Genomic DNA, 21,257 nt, shown 5'->3' with positions numbered 1-21,257 from the left:
ACACACCACCCACTCTAACCACTTGAAGACAAAGTCCTTTCTGACACTTTTTGTTTACATGAAAAAAATTTTTTTTTTTTGCAAGAAAATTACTTTGAACCCCCAAACATTATATATATTTTTAAAGCAAATGCCCTACAGATTAAAATGGTGGGTGTTTCATTTTTTTTTTTTCACACAGTATTTGCGCAGCGATTTTTCAAACGCATTTTTTGGGGAAAAAACACTTTTTAAAATTTTAATGCACTAAAACACACTATATTACCCAAATGTTTGATGAAATAAAAAAGATGATCTTAGGCCGAGTACATGGATACCAAACATGACATGCTTTAAAATTGCGCACAAACGTGCAGTGGCAACAAATAAATACATTTTTAAAAGCCTTTACAGGTTACCACTTTAGATTTACAGAGGAGGTCTACTGCTAAAATTCCTACCCTCGATCTGACCTTCGCGGTGATACCTCACATGCATGGTGCAATTGCTGTTTACATTTGACGCCAGACCGACGCTTGCGTTCGCCTTGGCACGAGAGCAGGGGGGGACAGGGGTGCTTTTTTTTTTTCCTTTATTATTTTTTTGCTTTTTTATCTTATTTTTAAACTGTTCCTTTCATTTATATTTTTTTTAATCATTTTTATTGCTATCTCAGGGAATGTAAATATCCCCTATGATAGCAATAGGTAGTGACAGGTACTCTTTTTTGAAAAAATTGGGATCTATTAGACCCTAGATCTCTCCTCTGCCCTCAAAGCACCTGACCACACCAAGATCGGTGTGATAAAATGCTTTCCCAATTTCCCAATGGCGCTGTTTACATCCGGCGAAATCTAAGTCATGAAATGCTCGTAGCTTCCGGTTTCTTAGGCCATAGAGATGTTTGGAGCCACTCTGGTCTCTGATCAGCTCTATGGTCAGCTGGCTGAATCACCGGCTGCATTCTCAGGTTCCCTGTTGAGACAGGAGAGCCAGAGAAAAACACGGAAGACGGTGGGGGGGGGGGGCATTCCCTCCCACTGCTTGTAAAAGCAGTCTAGAGGCTAATTAGCCGCTAGGATTGCTTTTACATGAAAGCCGACCGCTGGCTGAAAAGAATGATACCAAGATGATATCTAAACCTGCAGGCATCATTCTGGTATAACCACTCAAAGTCGTGAATGGCGTACCTGAAGACAAAAAAATGGTTAACAATAAAACACAGTAAACGGTAAAGTATAAAGAATTGCATACCTGAAAAGCAAACATGATAAAACATAACAACGATAAAACATTATAGAATAGAATACAGTAAAAAAGAGCAGAACAATAGAGAGAGAACAATGAAACGACAAACTATTTTTTTTTATTTTATATATTTTTTTGTGTTTTTTTTTTTTTTTTTTACACTTTTTTTTGTAACTGTAACTTTTATAACTGTAACCGGTTCCAGCTTCGGGTCTCTCAAAATGCGATGGCATCTTGGGAGACCCTGTGAAAGTGTGCCTAGTCTGTGCAATGCTGTACCCTACGCTAATACTCAACTATTGTATGGTAGCGTTCAAAACATTCACCAATGCAAAGACCAGGATTGTCAGGACAGGAGGGACAATAATAGCAGGTGTCACGCCTATATCCGCACTTGCTGCAGACATGAAATCTTTTTTGGGGGGTTCGCTGGGTAGGGGTACTCGGGAGGACATAAAAATGCCTCTCATGCAGCCGACTGCATTTGGTTGGGGATGTGAATGGGGGAAGTACGGGTGCTGTAGAAGTGGTGGGTTCCTTATTAGGATTGGCGAATGCAGCAGGAAGGGCACTATGGGCACGACGGGCCTGTGTTTGTCTTCTTCTTGGTGGCAGCGGGACACTACTTGTGCTAGCCACCTAACCAGCTTGAACTGCACTTATGGGACTCGCCACGTCACCAAGTGTTACTGCAGTGCTGGTTTGACTACAACCGGGGTGTACTAGGCCGCTGGTGCTTGCCACTTCACCAAAAGGCTACCAAAAAAAAAATGTTAGCGATCGCAGGGATCAGGCCAGACTCTGCGAACGCTGCAGTTATGCGTTTAGTGTTTTGTAAGTGACAGTGATCGATCGATACTGCACTTGGGTGGGCTGGGCTAGGCCGGGCGGAGGGGCAAAACGCAGGTGCTAGCAGGTATCTGTGCTGATCCCGCTAACACTGCGTTTTTGGGAACCCTAAACTGCTGGGGACGCTAGTATAGATCTGATCGGATCAGATATTGATCCATTCAGCTACTATACCACTAAGGGAGGTGTACGGTGCGTGCGTGGGTGTTAGCGCTACTGGCGCTAACCTGACGCTGCCTGGGGCTGGTGCTTGCCAGTTCACCAAAATGCTACCAAAAAAACTGTTAGCGATCGCAGGGATCAGGCCTGACTCTGCGAACGCTGCAGTTATGCGTTTAGTGTTTTTGTAAGTGACAGTGATTGATCGATACTGCACTTGGGTGGGCTGGGCCGGGCGGAGGGACAAAACGCAGGTGCTAGCAGGTATCTGGGCTGATCCCGCTAACACTGCGTTTTTGGGAACCCTAAACTGCTGGGGACGCTAGTATAGATCTGTAAAATTATAAATATAAAAAATTTGCGCCAACTCCTACAAAGTGAAGCAGCCAACACAACAACCTGACCCGTGTAAATATGTGAAAAAATAATAAAGTGTGGCGCTAAAGAGTAATATCATCTAAGAAATATTAGTAGCGGTATAGAAAATAAATAGAAGTGCACAGTCCTGAGGTATGTGCAAATAGTGTTGGTTATGTAGGATGAATAAGGAGATAGTGACCTCCACAAATGTATATCAAATGCACTGATGGTACTCCTAAGCGTGTATAGAGGGGTGATAACCTCCCCACCCAAAATATCTCATAAACAAAATCAGCAATGATAAAGTTACATGTGCAATGATATCACTCCATCCATATACCAAATAAGTGAAAAAGGTGAGCTGATATCCAATATATCAGCATTGGATGAAACAACTCCGCTAATACCTGAAGGTTCAACTACAAGGTATAGACATAAAAAAGAAAATAGTGAAAAAATAAACAATAATTAGGAATAACACAGTGATGTGTATTAAATAACCTGTAGGTTCAACTACAAGATGTAGACATGAAAAAGACATGAAAAGGAAAATAAAAAATTAGGAATAACACAGTGATGTGTGTTAAATAACGTATAACCCTAAAAATAGATCAGAATATAAAGTCAGAAGTCCATCAGGGTTGTAAATAAAGATATTTAGAGTCCACCACCGTATAATGGGATAATTCAGGATCGCTTCATATCAATCTAGGTGCAAACAGTCCTTTTAAGTGTAGTGAGGCAGGAGCTGTTGGACATATCCCTATACAAAGGTAAATTCTTCCCTTAATATGGTGATATTGGCCCAAAGAGATAGATGCACAATGCCCTTACCAGACAAGGTGGACTCACAGGCCCTTGGCGGTGAGTCAAACGAGCTTGTACCGTCAAGCGGTGTGGGGCTGTAAACCCGTAGGGTGGTCCTGGATAAGATCTCCACTGGTGTCACCGGATGGCACGTCTCTAGCCCGATGAAGCTCGACAGATGTCATCTAATGGCGTGTCCTTGGCAGGACTCAGCTACACTCCAGGGTCGGCCTCAATCATCAGATGGGGAAAAAATTCTCTCAGCGATCTCCACTACGCCCCATTCCCGCTGAGACATCCCGGCCAAACACGGCGGTGCAGCTTCCCCTCGTTGCTCCTGGAGTGTTTGGCCGGGATGTCTCAGCGGGAATGGGACGTAGTGGAGATCGCTGAGAGAATTTTTTCCCCATATGATGATTGAGGCCGACCCTGGAGTGTAGCTGAGGACCATCACTCTGTTATTCCTAATTATTGTTTATTTTTTCACTATTTTCTTTTTTATGTCTATACCTTGTAGTTGAACCTTCAGGTGTTAGCGGAGTTGTTTCATCCAACGCTGATATATTGGATATCAGCTCACCCTTTTCACTTATTTGGTATATGGATGGAGTGATATCATTGCACATGTAACTTTATCATTGCTGATTTTGTTTATGAGATATTTTGGGTGGGGAGGTTATCACCCCTCTATACACGCTAGTATAGATCTGATCGGATCAGATATTGATGCGTTCAGATACTATACCACTAAGAGAGGTGTATGCTGCGTGCGTGGGTGTTAGCGGTACTGGCGCTAATCTGACGCTGCCTGGGGCAATGCATATCACCGCCGGGCGATCAGGGGGCTAAACCTTTATTAGGTAATAAACGGCGGGTGCCCTGACACTATAAAAAATAAATGAACTAACCAGCGTCACCCGTAACGGTTATATGGTGATCACTGGTGAAAGGGTTAACTAGGGGGCAATCAAGGGGTTAAAACATTTATTAGATAGTATATGGGGGTCCCTGACGCTATAAAATGCTGACGGTGAACCTAAATATTTACCTCCCTAACTAGCGACACTAATACAGCGATCAGAAAATTGATCACTTAGTGACACTGGCGATGGGGGGTGATCAAGGGGTTAAAACTTTATTAGGGGGGGTTAGGGGGTACCCTAGACCTAAAGGGGGCTACCACTAACTGCCCTACCACACTTACTGTCACAAACTGACACCAATGCAGTAATCAGAAAAAAAAAAAACTGCTTGGTGTCAGTGTGACGGGGGGGGGGGGGGGGGGTGATCGGGGGTGTATTGTGTGCCTGGCATGTTCTACTGAGTGTGTATGTGTTGTGCACTCACAGTGAAGTCTTCTCTACTCGGCGCCGGAACGGAAAATACCGAGCCGAGGAGAGATGACAACATTTCCTTTGCTGCTGTTTAGCATACAGCAGCAGAGGAAGAACCTGATTGGCTGGGAGCGATCGCGAGGGGGGGGGGGGCCACGAATGGATGGTCTCACCTCTCATCGCTCCCAGACAGAAGCCAACCTCGGGCACCGGGGGGGGGGGGGGGGGGGTTTCCGATCGGACCCCCGCCCGCGGGAGGAAGATCACGTGCAGGTACGTGATTCTGCCTGCCCGTGCCATTCTGCCGCAGTATATCTGTGTGAGGCGGTCGGCAAGTGGTTAAGCTTTAAGGAGCAGGGCCCTCCGATTCCTCCTGTATTGAATTGTAACTGTACTGTTTTTCCTCATGTTGTAAAGCGCTGCGCAAACTGTTGGTGCTATATAATGCCTGTATAATAAGAATAATCTTTGATGACTTTACCTAGGCTGAGATGTCGCTCCACTGAAGACAGGAGAAATCATTTACGCAGTCTCTTTTCTTCTAGTGACTATACTTTAAAATAATTTAAAGGCTGCAATAAGGGGCTGTTCTGTGACAGACAGTTGACATTTTGGAATCTTCACAGTTCCTGTGGCTGGGTTCACATTGGAGAACGCACAGCAGGAGTCCGGTATGTCTCCATTCACCGGTTCAGGTCCGATTTCAGCTTAAATTTCTGGCTGAATTAGGACCTGAAAAGGACCGAAAAACGCACAGGGCTCCTGTGCAAAGCGCACCGGAGCTGCTGCAGAGATGTGGGAACCACTCCATACAGAGTCGGTCACAATCTCCTGCTATGGGAATTGGATGTGGGGAAAGCTGTATCCAATTCGCAATAATCTGAACCCAGCCTGACACAGTGATAAATATATTGTTTGTTATGCTGGTAACAGCTCAATAATTAAGAAAAAAAATGCCTGGCAAATCCTATTACATGTCACTTGTGTTGTATTGCAGTTACAACAATATTCCTAAGTTTATTGTGTAGTAAGTTTATTGAATGGTAGGTTGCCAACAGCTTTTCTCTACATTATATACATATGCCTTTACTTATAGCGAATTTAATAGAATTTAGTTGTGCAGCTACATAAAGGGAATTTGCCCATCTCAGTCATTTGGAAAAAAAAAAAAAAAAGGTGGGAGGGTCACGCAAGAGAGAGTAAGTGCACCGTTTACATGCTCAGTTAGCTCCTGCACAGAGGGACTGCACAACAGACAGTGAAAAGCAGATAGTCTACATGGACAGAAAAATAGAATAGAAAAAAAAAAATAGAATACAAAAAGGAAAGAAATGCATATTAAGCAAATAAACCAGGCCATTAAAGAAATTCTAATCATCAGCTATTACTGCAATAATATCAATAAAAATGGTCAAAAATTATGGCATGTTCAATATGTCCCTGCCATGTGAGAAGTTGTTCAGTGTTCCTGTTATTGGTAATTTACTCTTAATCCAGTGTAAGGCCTCATGTACACCAAGTATTTGCAAGCTCCCCTGAAGGCCTTGTGTCCTGGAAGGAGAAAAGCAGCTTAAAAAAGGTGCCTAAAGCTGCGTTTTGCACACGTTTAGGTGCATCATGGGTTTGAGCGTTCATGGATTGTATTTGCCAGAATATTCATTTTTTCCTGGCCATTTTTAGGAGCTAAAACAAATCTAGTGTTTAAGCGTGTCAAGTGGGGGTTTTTTTTTGCCCAAAAGCTCCTAAATACGCTGGTGATGAGGTTTTTTCCTGCCTATAAAACGCTCCTCTTCTAATAAGTCTGTAAATGCCTATGTATGCATGGACATGTAGGGTGACATAGAGGTTTGTTTAAAGGCAGAAAAAAAGGACAACAAATGACTGTAAAAGCAGAATATTTTTAAGCCCAGTGTGCATGAGCCCTGAGGAATACCGACGTGAATTTATCCATGTTGAGTAAGAACTTTAAAGGCTACAGTCATACAAGCACTGGATCGTGAAGTAGCTCTTGGATTAAAGTGGATGTAACCCTAACGCCCCCCCCCAGCTGGGACATTGTATTGTGACAGTGACTCCCACTGGTGTCAGAGTACAATGATCAGCAATTGCAGCTGTTGATCGACAAAAGTTTTCCAGCAGGTCCCTTCTACAGAATTCAACCTAAGTCTAATTTCACACTGAGGTGTTTTACGGGCGCTTTTGCGCTAAAAAAAGAGCCTGAAAAGTGACTTAATCAGGCTCTTCTGCAGCCCCAGTATGAAATCTTGAGTGCTTTCACACTGGAGCGGTGCGCTTGTAGGACAGGAAAAAAATCAATGGCCAGCGCTGCTGAAGCGCCTGCAAAGTGCTTTGGCAGCGGCACTTTGTGGGTGCTTTTAACCCTTTTTCGGCTGCTAGTGGGGGGGTTAAAATTGCCCCACTAGAGGCCAAAAAGCGTCGCTAAAATGACGGTAGAGGGCTGCTTTACCACTAAGATGCCACCAGTGCCTCAGTGTGAAAGTGCCCTAATCATCAACTTCACTATCACCACCTTTGACTGCCTGATATAAATTCATCAGTATTTACCTCAATGGGGTGATTAGGATCGTTCTATAGAAGCACAAGCCTTTTTGTTTTTACTTTGGAATGTTTTTTTTTGTGACACCATTTCAGCCCATGTAAGTGCATTTACTATATGAAGAAATCTTTATATATGTTTATGGTCTCATATGTATTCCATGTATTCATACTATATATTCTCAATAATACTATAGATGCACAGTTGTGGGTTCTTGAAAAATACCCCTGAGGAAAGTTTGTAACTGAAACGTGTCGGGTAAAGGACCACATTCAATCGTGTGCTGCTATTTTTGGTGTCTCTATCACAGATCTGTATACATTTCTATTTTTCATTGGCCCCTTTGATCCATAATTTTAATGTTGTATTTTGCACAATAAACATTTATTTTCTATATACTTTGTACATTCATTTGTTGTATTTATTTTCTATATCCTTTGTACATTCATTTGATATTAATGCAATTAAAGTCCATTTAGGGGTAATTATTTTATTTTCTTGTGTAATGATCAACTTCTGTCAAACAGGCAGGGACACGTACAGATTGAAATATGGCCAGTCCTTACTGAACCGGCTGAATTTCAATCAGTCCAGCTTAACAATGAACTTTACTTACCTACTTTCTTTTGGTTTGTTAAATATACATTTGAAAGTGCTTTGTTATATCTGTTCAAAAAGTGCAAAAAGCACCCTGCCAAAAATTCAGTGAACAGATAGCTTCCTATGTTCTCTTCCTATGCTGCTCCTTTATCAATTAGTATTGTGCCTAGCTGTCTCTATTGACTAGTGAACACCTCCCTCAATGGTATAAAGATGATGAGAGGTGGAGGTATTCCATAGTCCTAAACCTTTTCTTGTCCTAGGGTAATGACACAGCTCCTTTACAGATACAGTACAGTTTTACTGGCATTTTAAAATTGTGAAAAAAGAAAAGAAAAACAAATGCATCTAGGGATTGGAAAGCTTTAATTAATTGCATTTTTTGTTGCAGAATTTAATTATGCTTTAAAAAGGGAAAAATTATACATTGTTCAATAAATAGTATTTTTAAATCAACAATACTATACATTCAATTTACAAAGAGAACACACCTGAATAAAGAGACTCATTTTCAAAAAAGAGACAGTTATTTTCTGTCCACTGAGTGTAGAAAACTACAGTTACATGGGTAATTTAAATAGCTTTATCATTGTGTCAAAGCTTTGGGAGTTTAAAGTGATATTAAAGTCTTTTTTGTTTAAATAACAAACATGTTACACTTACCTGCTCTGTGCAGTGGTTATCCACAGAGCAGCCTCGATCTTCCTCTTCTTGGGTCCCCCGCCAGCGCTTCTGGCCCCTCCCTCCTTCCAAGTGCCCCCAAAGCAAGCAGTTTGCTCTGGGGGTACCCAAGCCGATTCGTTCTCCAGCCACAGCTCTCCGTGTCCATTCACACACAGAGCCGCAGCTCGGCCTCGCCCCCTCCCTCTCCTGATTGGCTCCCACTGCTGCCTCAGCCAATGGGAAGCGAATCCCCAAGGAGCCAAGGCTCTTGTGCAAATCACTGGATCGAGATGGGGCTCAGGAGAGTGTTAGGGGTGGCTGTGCAGAAGCAGCACAGATGGTTTTTTACCTTCATGGATAGAATCCATGAAGGTAAAAAAAACCTTGAGCCTTTAGAACCACTTTAACCACTTTACAACCGGCCCATAGCCGAATGATGGCAGCAAGGCGGTTGCTTAACTCTGGGATCACGTCATATGACGTCTTCCCAGAGTTCCCCTCTCGCGCGCCCCCTGGGGCACGCACCTGAACATATCCGTGACCGCCGGGTCCTCCGGACCCGGCGCATCACGGATCCCGGTAAATGTCCGCTGATCGCGGCCGTTTACCATGTGATCGTTCCGTCAAATGACGGAGCGATCACATGTAAACAAACCAGCGTCATCTCATGATGCCAGTTCCTCTCCTCCCCTCCTGTGTACCGATCGGTACACTGTGAGCGGAGAGGGGGGTGGATGGATGGCAGTTGCGCTGTGGGCTGGTTGTGTAGTGCCCACAGCGCTAACCAGTGACATCCAGCCATCCATCCATGCTCAGCCATCCCTGATGCTCTGCAATGCCCTGCAATACTCTGCAATGCCCCAGAATACTGTGCAATACTCTGCAATGCCCCAGAATACTGTGCAATACTCTGCAATACCCCGCAATACTCTGCAATACCCTGCAATACCCCGCAATACCCCATAATACTGTGCAATACTCTGCAATACCCCGCCATACTCGGTGATACCCTGCCATACTCAGCCATGCTCAGCCATACTCGGCAATACCCTGCCATACTCTGAAATACCCCGCCATACTCTGAAATACCCCGCCATGCCCTGCCATACCCAGCCATACTTTGCAATACCCCACAATACTCTGCCATACCCAGCAATACTCGGTGCTACCCAGCCATACTCTGCCATACTTTGCCATGCTCAGCCATACTTGGCTGTACTCGGCCCCTGTATGTGTCCAGGCTGTGGAAGTCTCACACATGTGGTATCGCCGTACTCACGAGGAGTAGGAGAATCTATTTTGGGGTGTCATTTTTGGTATGTACATGCTATGTGTTAGAAATAATGTATAAATGGACAACTTTGTGTTAAAAAAAAAAATGCGTTTTAACTACTTCCCGCCCGCCGGCTGTCATACAACGTTCTTGACTTTGTGCAGGAATATCTGAAGGATGCCTGCAGCTACAGACATCATTCAGATATCAGCTTTTTTAACCGGCAATTCCCTACACCATAAGAATGATCATAGCGGCTGGTCCACTGCTTGATTGTTCTTACGGGAGGCGAGAGGGGACGTCCCCCCCTCCCGCCACCCTCCGGTGCTTCTACCGACTCACCGCTATGATCGAAGCCAGGATCTTTTTTTTTATTTTTTTATTTCAGGCTTCCCAGCCTAGAGGTGAGATGTGAGGTCTTATTGACTCCATATCTCACTGTAAAGAGGACCTGTCATGCCATATTCCTATTACAAGGGATGTTTACATTCCTTGTAATAGGAATAAAAGAGGTCAATTTTTTTTTTTTTTTTGAAAAAAACATCAAACTAAAATAAATAAAGTAAAATGAACAATAAAAAAAAAAATTTTTAAAGCGCCCCTGTCCCTGTGTGCTCGCATGCAGAAGCATACGTAAGTCTCGCCCATATATGAAAACGGTATTCAAACCACACATGTGAGGTATCGGTGCGATCGGTAGAGCGAGAAAAATAATTTTGGCCCTAGACCTCCTCTGTAACTCAAAACATGTAACCAGTAAAAATTTTTAAAGCGTCGCCTATGGGGATTTTTGAGTAGCGAAGTTTGACGCCATTCCACAAGCGCGTGCAATTTTGAAAGGTGACATGTTGGGTATCTATTTACTCGGCGTAACTTCATCTTTCATATTATGCAAAAACTTTGGGCTAACTTTACTGTTTTGTTTTTTTTTTAAAGCACAAAACTGTTTTTTTTCCCAAAAAACGAGTTAAAAAAATTGCTGCGCAAATACCGTGCAAGATAAAAAGTTGCAATGACCGCCATTGTATTCTCTAGGGTCTTTGCTAAAAAAACATATATAATGTTTTGGGGTCTATGTAATTTTCTAGCTAATAAATGATGATTTTTACATGTAGGAGAGAAATGTCAGAATTGGCCTGGGTGCTCCAGAACGCCTGGAGGTGCTCCCCTGCATGTTGGGTCTCTGTATGTGGCCACGCTGTGTAAAAGTCTCACACATGTGGTATCGCGGTACTCAGGAGTAATAGCAGAATGTGTTTTGGGGTGTAATTTGTGGTATGCATATGCAGTGTGTGAGAAATAACCTGCTAATATGACAATTTTGTGAAAAAAAAAAAGTAAAAAAAAAAAAAACTTGATTTTGCAAAGAATTGTGGGAAAAAATGATAACTTCAAAAAACTCACCATGCATCTTTCTAAATACCTTGGAATGTCTTCTTTCCAAAAAGGGGTCATTTGGGGGGTATTTGTACTTTTCTGGCATGTTAGGGTCTCAAGAAATTAGATAGGCCATCAGTACTTCAGGTGTGATCAATTTTCAGAGATTGGCACCATAGCTTTTGGACTCTATAACTTTCACAAAGACCAAATAATATCCACCGATTTGGGTTATTTTTACCAAAGATATGTAGCGGTATAAATTTTGGCCAAAATATATAAAGAAAAATTACTACCGTATTTATCGGCGTATAACACGCACTTTTTCTCCCTGAAAATCAGGGGAAAATCGCGGGTGCGTGTTATACGCCGATCCCCCGCCGATTGTGAGCTCTTCGGCCGCTCTCAGCGGCTTCTGGCTCTTCTCGGCAGCTTTGAAAATGGCGCCGCCGTTCTCGTCCGCCTTCGGCCATTCTCGGCGGCTCTCGGCCGCCTTCGGCCATTCTCGGCGGCTCTCGCCCGCCTTCGGCCATTCTCGGCGGCTCTCGCCCGCCTTTGGCCATTCTCGGCGGCTCTCGCCCGCCTTCGGCCATTCTCGGCGGCTCTCGCCCGCCTTCGGCCATTCTCGGCGGCTCTCGCCCGCCTTCGGCCATTCTCGGCGGCTCTCGGCCGCTTTCGGCGCCTCTCGCAGTCCCGCGGGAGCCGCCGAAAGCCGAGAGCCGCCAAGAATGGCCGAAAGCCGCCGAGAATGGCCGAAGGCGGGCGGGAGCCGCCGAGAATGGCCGAAGGCGGCCGAGAACGGTGGCGCCATTTTCAAAGATGATGCAAATGACACAGGCTACAGAGTATTGCCCCGTACACACGGTCGGACTTTGTTCGGACATTCCGACAACAAAATCCTAGGATTTTTTCCGACGGATGTTCGCTCAAACTTGTCTTGCATACACACGGTCACACAAAGTTGTCGGAAAATTCGATCATTCTGAACGCGGTGACGTAAAACACGTACGTCGGGACTATAAACGGGGCAGTAGCCAATAGCTTTCATCTCTTTATTTATTCTGAGCATGCGTGGCACTTTGTGCGTCGAATTTGTCTACACACTATCGGAAATTCCGACAACGGATTTTGTTGTCGGAAAATTTTATAGCATGCTCTCAAACTTTGTGTGTCGGAAAATCCGATGGAAAATGTGTGATGGAGCCAACACACGGTCGGAATTTCCGACAACAAGGTCCTATCACACATTTTCCATCGGAAAATCCGACCGTGTGTACGGGGCATAACACTGACAAGGCTGCAATCGGGACAAGGCTGCAATGGGGGACAAGGCTGCAATGGGGGACAAGGCTCCAATGGGGGACAAGGCTGCAATGGGGGACAAGGCTGCAATGGGGGACAAGGCTGCAATGGGGGACAAGGCTGCAATGGGGGACAAGGCTGCAATGGGGGACAAGGCTGCAATCAGGGACAACACTACAGATGGACACTGACAAGGCTGCAGATGTACACTGATGAGGCTGCATTGATGGGCATTTAAATGTAAGTTTTTTTCCTTAAACTTTCCTCCTAAAAGTTTTTTTCCTTAAAATTCCCTCCTAAACTGTGGGTGTGTGTTATACGCCGATAAATACGGTAATTTGCAAAATTTTATAACAGAAACTAAGAAAAATGCATTTTTTTACACATTTTTCGGTCTTTTTTCTTTTATAGCGCAAAAAATATAAAAAACCCAGAGGTGATTAAATACCACCAAAAAAAAGCTCTATTTGTGTGAAAAAAAGGACAAAAATTTCATATAGATACAGTGTTGCATGACTGAGTAATTGTCATTAAAAATGTGAGAGCACCAAAAGCTGAAAATTGGTCTGGTTATTAAGGGGGTCTAAATGCCCAGTGGTCAAGTGGTTAAGAAAATCTATGATTCCAGCATACACTTTCATTTTATAACATCAGCATTGTAACAACAATTTAAATAACAGTAATTTCTGACAATCCCATATAAGCTTACATGAAAAATCATGTTATGAGTTCTACCTGTCCTGGCCATCTCTTTTCACAACTTCCCTGCATGCTTTGCAGCTTCTCCTCTGATGTTTACTTTCAATTTCAATTTCTAAGGACTACACATCCCATGGTACCTTGCTACCTGCAAGCAGTTTTTCCTGTACTGACTCCACCTCCTGAAATTCCTCCTCTCCGCTAATATATATATTTTTTTTTTTAAGTATTCTTACCATATAACAATTTTATGCATGTTAAATACTAGAAAAAGTTGCCACATATGCAGCCACTACTGATATTTGCATTGTTCCTCTGTATACTTCGTAACTATCTATATTTTATAGTGAAGTAGTTGTGATTTACAAAACACCTTCAAGAGATAGAAATTAGTAAACTGACAGGATTACTGAGAAATACTGGGTGAAGAGTAATGAACTGAATGAAATGAACTGGGTGGAGAGTAGCTAAAACATTCCTGTTATTAAACATATTTATAAAAACTCAAATATATCTATATAATTTCCAGGTGGATCTGTACTTCTCTATAACAAGCATTCCATGGAACCCTAGGGTTCCTCCAGAGGTTGCTAGGGGTTCCTTGAGCAACTTCTGCCTTTCAGAGAAGTTCCCACTGACACCATTGGTCTTTTTCGCTATCTGTAAGGGGATAATTCTTTCCAAGGACCACACGTGTAAGGAGCATTCTTCCCACTGACCATTACACTGATGAAACATGACATTTTAAGCAGGGGTGCCCTGAGACCAGAAAGTTATTTCAAGGGTTCCTCTATGTTGAAAAGGTTGAGAAAGGCTGCTATATAGGCTTAAGGCTTTAATGGATAATTTTAATTAATAGTGTATTTAATGTTCTAACAGACACACACACACACAATATGGGAACAAAGTTAAAAACTTTGACATAAAATACCAACATACAAGAAGACCTGCATGACTGTACCTGTTTGGTTTAGTGAGGCATCCCAATTCAAACTGAAGTCATCAGAATCCTCCACTGAAAAAAAAAAAAGGCAAATCATCAATAACAGAAAACATGACTTAAAGAATTTATTATTTATTTATATCTCACACTCAAATATGGACTGAGCATAGCACTGCATACCATGCTCCTATATAAAGCCATAGATATCCATAGATAGATATATAGATAGATAGATAGATAGATAGATAGATAGATAGATAGATAGATAGATAGATAGATAGATAGATAGATAGATAGATAGATAGATAGATAGATAGATAGATAGATAGATAGACACACACATACACACACACTCACACTGCTCAAAAAATTAAAGGAACACTTTGAAAACACATCAGATCTCAATGGGGAAAGTTATCATGCTAGATATCCTTACTGATATGGACTGGGTAATGTGTTAGGAATAAAAGGCACACATCGTTTGATGGAAATGAAAAATATCAACCTACAGAGGACTGAAAGCAAAGACACCCCAAAAATCAAAGTGAAAAAATTATGCAGCAGGCTAGTCCATTTCATTACAGAAACTCAAAATGGTGCTCAGTAGTTTGTATGGCCCCCACAAAATTGTATGCATGCCTGACAATGTCGATGCATGCTCCTAATGAGACAAGATGGTGTCCTGGAATATTTCCTCCCAGATCTGGACCAGGGCATCACTGAGCTCCTGAACAGACTGGAGGTGCAACCCGATGGCGTCGAATGGCCGAAACAATTTCCCGTGGGTGTTCTATTGGATTTAGGTCAAGCAGGCATGGGGGCCAGTCAATTGTATCAATTCCTTCTTCCTCCAGGAACTGCATACTCTCGCCACATGAGGCCGGGCATTGTTGTGCACCAAGAGGAACCCAGGACCCACTGCACCAGCGTAGGGTCTGAAAATGGGTCCAAGGATTTCATCCTGATACCTAATGGCAGTCAGGGTGTTATTTTCTAGCCTGTAGAGGTCTGTGCATCCCACCATGGATATGCCTCCCCAGACCATCACTGACCCACCACCAAACCAGTCATGTTGAACGATGTTTCAGGCAGCATAACGTTCTCCACGGCTTTGCCAGACCCTTTCACATCTGACACATGTGCCCAGGGTGAACCTGCTCTCATCTGTGAAAAGCACAGGGCGCCAGTGGCAGACCTGCCAATTCTGGTGTTCAATGGCAAATGCCAATTGAGCCCCACTGAGGCGGGCAGTGAGCACAGGGCCTACTATGGGAGAAAGGGGCCCTCAGGCAATACTTGTGATGTCTGTTTCAGCTTGTATGGTCAAAGACATTCACACCAGTGGCCTGCTGGAGATCATTTTGTAGGGCTCTGGCAGTGCTCATTCTGTTTCTCCTTGCACAAAGGAGCAGGTACCGGTCCTGCTGATGGGTTAAGGACCTTCTATGGCCCATCCAGCTCTCCTAGACTAACTGCCTGTCTCTTGGAATCTCCTCCATGCTCTTGAGACTGTATTGGGAGACAGCAAATCTTCTGGCAATGGCACGTATTGATGTGCTATCCTGGAGGAGTTGGACTGCCTGTGCAACCTCTATAGGATATATATAATATATTTGGTAGATATCTTATAGTGTTATTCTCCTAAATCTAGTACTGTTATTTACTGCACAAATCACATTTTAAAGCTCACAAATTGTATATAAATAGAAACAGAATGATCAGCCAATATAGACCGGGTAAATCAATATTGTGGAGTGTACGTAGTGTTAACATACCAAGCAGTTATTAAGGGCTAGCATGACTGAGTCATGCAGTCTATTGAAAAAGAAATATGATGTGCATGCAGAGTGGTGAAATACTGCCTAGCTAACATCTTCAATATGGATGTCACCGCATGAAAATGTTCCTAATCAAAATCTAGCTGTTGTATTAGGTTACAAAATGAAGCCCTGATCAGTTGGTTGGTGAACAATTATAATCCCCATCAGTGATAAGCCATGAAAAAAGATTAGCAGATTCACCATTTTTACACTTTGTTTCTATGTTGCCAGATGTGGGGATCATGCCCCTGTGTCCAGGCACTGTCGGCTGAGGAAGCCGCAGCAATACCACTGGTACCTTCCCTGATGTGGTGCTGTCCAACTGAATGGACATTGGATGACCTTTCAGCAGCAGCTGAGTTCAGACGCTGATTTCAAATAGCGCTCAAACACATAGCTGCTGTCTTCAGGTCATTTTAAACAGCACCTGGGAGTCAAGTGGTTAACACTGACAAAATTTTATGGAGAATTGTTGCTAGTGACCGTCCCCCCCAAAGTTACACTTTTTGACCGTTCCCCCTTAGAGTGAAATCATAGTTAGATAAGTTTTGGATACAACACACCAAAATACTTTGTTCATCCATAATTCATACGATTGGCAAAATCATCAGGGCAAGGCTCAAAATACTGACAAATTTACCGTCTCAGTGATATAAGCCTAAAATAATTTTCTGCAAAAAGCCATCAAGCGTTTATGTATTCAGTGCCTACCAAATTAAATTAATATACCATTTCTGATTTTCACGGAGTGGATCACCATAGTTTTTTTTTAAATGTCAGCAATATAATAAAGAAAGACAGATAAGACTAATGCCCTGTACACACAATAGGATTTTCCGACAACAAAATCCATGTTTTTTTTTCCGACGGATGTTGGCTCAAACTTGTCTTGCATACACACGGTCACACAAATCTTGTCGGAAATTCCGAACGTCAAGAACGCGGTGATGTACAACACGTACGACGAGCCAAGAAAATGAAGTTCAATAGCCAGTGCAGTTCTTCTGCTTGACTCAGAGCTTGCGTGGAACTTTGTCATCGGAATTGTGTACACACGATCGGAATTTACGACAATGAATTTTGTGTGACGGAAATTCCGATGGAAAATGTCCTAAAATGACATTTTAGTTTTAGTCCCATTTTAGTCATCGTATTTTAGTCGACTAAAATCTCCAGTACATTTTAGTCTAATATAATCCTTTTAGTCAACTAAAATTGAATGTGCACAGTACACAGCCCCCCACCCTCTGCACAATACACAGCCCCCCACAGCACACAGACATCAACAGTACACAGTCCCCCACCCTATGCACAAAACACACACCCCCACGGTACACAAAACACAGGCCCCACCCTCTGCACAATACAAAGCCCCCCACAGTACACAGCACAGCCCCCACCCTCTGCACAGTACAGAGGCCCCCACAGTACACAGCACAGCCCCCCACCCACTGCACAATACAAAGCCCCCCACAGTACACAGCACAGCCCCCCACCCTCTGCACAATACAAAGCCCCCCCACAGTACACAGCACAGCCCCCACCCTCTGCACAATACAAAGCCCTCCACAGTACACAGCACAGCCCCCCACCCTCTGCACAATACAAAGCCCCCCACAATACACAGCCCCCCCCTGCATGCCCAGGAGACCCCCAGTCTCCTGGGACAGTACTGCCAGCGTACTCTAACGTTAAGAATAAATCACTGCCAGCCCTTCCTAATACACAGCTTCTCCTGTGTCACTCTCATTGTAAATCAAAGTCTCTAAATTTACCCCATAGCTTAGTTCTTGCCAGGACACAGTCACACGACTGCTCTCCTCTGAAGATTCATGGATGATCATGTGACCGCTCTCCTCCTCCAATCTAAAGAAACACTCGGAGGAGGAGGAGCAGGAGGAGGAGAGCGGCCAACAAGAATGAAGCTATTGAGGTTAGAAGTTACAGCTTACAATGAGTGACACAGGAGGAGGAGCAGTATAGGAGAAGGGGCTAGCAATGATTTTTTCCTAATGATAGACTTTGCTGGCAGTGCTGTCCAAGGGCCAGGAGAGGCGGGGAGGCTGGCTTGACCACCCCCCAATGTGTGGCACCCAGGGGCGTACCGCCCGATCCCTGCCTCCTATTGGTAAAAAGCAAATATCGGCGTATACACTGTGTTATACACCGATAAATACAGTAAATTCTTGAGGGTAAACGTCCCTCCTTGTCATTAACATCCGAAAACGGATTCTATTTTCGTCATAGTTTTCATCAGTTGACGAAAATGTGCTGTACTTTTAGTTTCGTTTTCGTCACTGTAAAAAAGCCACTGACGAAAATTATGATGAAAACATTTTCTGCAGTGAAACTAACAGCAACCGCAGCATTAGACTTACAAAGATTGTCATTATATTTGAATGCTCATAACTCTAAATACATTAAAGAAGAGCTTCAGTCAATTCAGCAAAAATTAAATGTCAGCAGCTACAAAAAATGTAGCTGCTGGCTTGTAATAAACAGAAACTCACCTGTCCAAGGATCCAGTGCTGTCCTCAACCAGGCCGGTGCTTCACAGGTCATCAAGTCCCCAGCTCCTCCTTAACTGTTGGGAGCTGTGCTCACTGTGCATGTGCAGGCCGCATTGTGCCTTGTGAATGGTGCCACACTCTTCTGCATATATCTCAAGTCTCCCGCAAGGTGCAGGAGTCTACCGTATGTCTGTGGCGTCTCCCGCACACCCGCAAGAGCCTCGAAAAATCCGGGGAATGATTGGTGCAGCGGGGAACAGCTGTGAACACCGATCTCCTTTGTATCCATTTTTAGCTGACAGACGCTTCTCCTTCTCTCCCTCCTGTGGCTGTCAGCTAAAAAGCAATACAGGGAGATCGGTGTTCACAGCTGTCCTTCCTGCTGCACCGATCATTCCGGCTGTTCTGTGTGCTCCTCCCCCGGCCCCCTCTGTGTCCTTCTCCGCCCCCCCCTGTCCTCCTTCAGCCCCCGTTTCTGTTCTGCCCCTCCTGTCCTCTTCAGCCCCCCCTTGTCCCCCTCAGCCAGCTCCCCTCCTCTCCCGATGGCTGCAGGGGGGACTGTCAGGAATAGGACACAGTGAGCGAGATCGCTCCTTTGTCCTGTGATAACTGAGCAGAGTAAACCGTTTATTAGCCTGGGGAATCTGTGTCCTCAGTCCCTTTGTCTGTCTCAAAGGGGAGATGTCAGGGTTCTGTTTAGACCCCTGACATCTCACCAAAGCCCCCCAAAAAATATTTTAAAAAATATTGTAAAAAAATTCTAAAAAATGAAAAAAAGTGTAAAAAAAATAAAATAAACTACTGACACCACTCTCCCCTGCCCTACCAACACTGTCCATTGCCCTAACCCCTCGCCCCAAAAAGCATTGTGAAAAACAATTAAAAACAAAATGTAAAAAAAAATAAAATATTAAAAATAAAAAATCTACTGACACAATCCACTGCCACATACCACCCACCCCCACCCCCTTCCCCAGAAGCACTGTGAAAAAATATTGAGAAAGTGATTTTAAAAATATTTTGCCGTGGGGGTGGGGGTGCAGGTTTTCGGGCACAAAGCACCACCTCCCTGAACCTGAAATGAGTTTGCCACCTCTCTGAAATTTGTTTTTGCAGGTTGGGATGTCTGCTTCTGGGACCCGTGACGTGTCCCAGAAGGTTTCAGGCAGGGTAAGGGAAGGAGAACTTCCACCAAATATGCCAGATGGGGGAGGGAATGAAAATAAAAAAAAATAGATATAATATCACTTGGCAAAATTGTTGCATTTTTCTTTAACAGAAACATTTAATAAAGTGCATCATATTAGAATAGGCATGTCAAGCAACAACTGCCCATGTGTAGACCTACATGCCCTAACTTTAAGGCTCGGTTCACACTGGAACCGGCTGCGGAACGCACGGGAACGCTGTGCATCCCTGTTCTCCATTTCAGGGACAAATCAGGGCCAAATCTTTGCCTGAATTCAGCCCTGAAATGGAGCCAAAGACGCACAGCGTTTCTGTGCAGTGCACTCCGCAGCCGCCCCGGAGACATGTGAACCAGCTCCATAGAGAGCCACATCCAATTCGTATAGGTGTGAACCCAGCCTCAAGGGTCTTTGTTGATCATTACAATTGATTCCAGCTGTCATTTTTTTAGCACAAGGTAGAATTTAGAAAAAGTGGATGCATAGCTCTTGCACTGGTAACAAACACCCTTTACACTTACACACTGTATAATTCATTAAAGCGGAGTTCCACCCAAAAATGGAACTTCCGCTTTAAGGGAGGTGACCCCCTGACATGCCACATTTGTCATGTAATTTTTTGGGGGGAGGGCGGATACCCTCTTTTTAGAGGGTCCCAGCTCCCAATTCCTCCGGCGCACCGCGGCACCGGAAGGGAGATCACCTCTCCCCCCTCCCTCTCGGCAATCATCTGGGACACGTCACAGGTCTCAGATGATTGCCCAGCCAGTCACGGAGCGGCTTATGCATGCGCAGTGGGTGCTCGGCCGTGAAGCCACAGCCGGGCGCCCACAGTTACAATGCAGGCGCCGCAGAGAGGAGGGGGAGAGGAGCTTTGTTCCCCCTCATTGCTGGATCGTGGGACTATTAAAAGTCAGCAGCTACACTTTTTGTAGCTGCTGACTTTTAAATTTTTTTTTTTTAAGCAGAACTCTGCTTTAACTCTTACAAATGCTGAAGCACTGCAAATAGGGGGAAAATACACAAAAGTGTATGAAGAACTGACATAACACTGAACTAAACTTGTCATAAACTGGGGCAATTATAACCTATGATCAGTAGGAGAGATAAAGGCAGCTTCAATTATATGCTCAATGACCAATAGGAATGCCTCCCCGACCAATAGGATTGCTCAGTAGGTAGGGACATTTTTTTAAAGAAATATGGAGCTACTGATTATTTCATACTGCAGTTTTTATTATTCTTATTATACAGGATTTATATAATGCCAACAGTTTGCACAGCGCTTTACAATATGAGGGCCAACAGTATAGTTACAATACAATTCAATACAGGAGGTATCAGAGGGCCCTGCTCGTTAGAGAATTTAATCTCATTTTATGTTTTCATTGCATACACAGTTTAATGTCCCTATGCTTGTAAATAAATACGTTTTTTTAATGGTATTTCTCTGGACACTCTTCTTCCAATTATTGTAAATGTATAAAATTTTGTAAAAATGTATGTAATTTATAGTAAAAAAGTCCATGTGTCTCTTTCCTACCAGCTTCCATAACAGGCACTGCATTCCTTCAGCTTTCAAATGGCATG

At 43.7% G+C, this 21,257-nt stretch overlaps 1 protein-coding gene across 2 annotated transcripts in view; it reads right to left on the bottom strand.

The window, feature by feature from the left end:
* ZNF423 (zinc finger protein 423) overlaps positions 1-21,257 on the bottom strand; it is a 442,417-nt gene that overhangs the window by 349,843 nt on the left and 71,317 nt on the right. For both annotated transcript variants that reach the window (XM_073605003.1, XM_073605004.1), the window contains exon 2: positions 14,169-14,222. In XM_073605003.1, the coding sequence (XP_073461104.1) occupies positions 14,169-14,222 (54 nt within the window). The remainder of the gene's footprint in view (positions 1-14,168; positions 14,223-21,257) is intronic.

The sequence above is a fragment of the Aquarana catesbeiana genome, linkage group LG11 (assembly GCF_042186555.1).
Source record: "Aquarana catesbeiana isolate 2022-GZ linkage group LG11, ASM4218655v1, whole genome shotgun sequence".
In the NCBI taxonomy this organism is placed as follows: domain Eukaryota; kingdom Metazoa; phylum Chordata; class Amphibia; order Anura; family Ranidae; genus Aquarana; species Aquarana catesbeiana.
The sequence above is the reverse complement of the archived record's forward strand: the minus strand, read 5'-3'. Positions and strand labels throughout refer to the sequence as shown.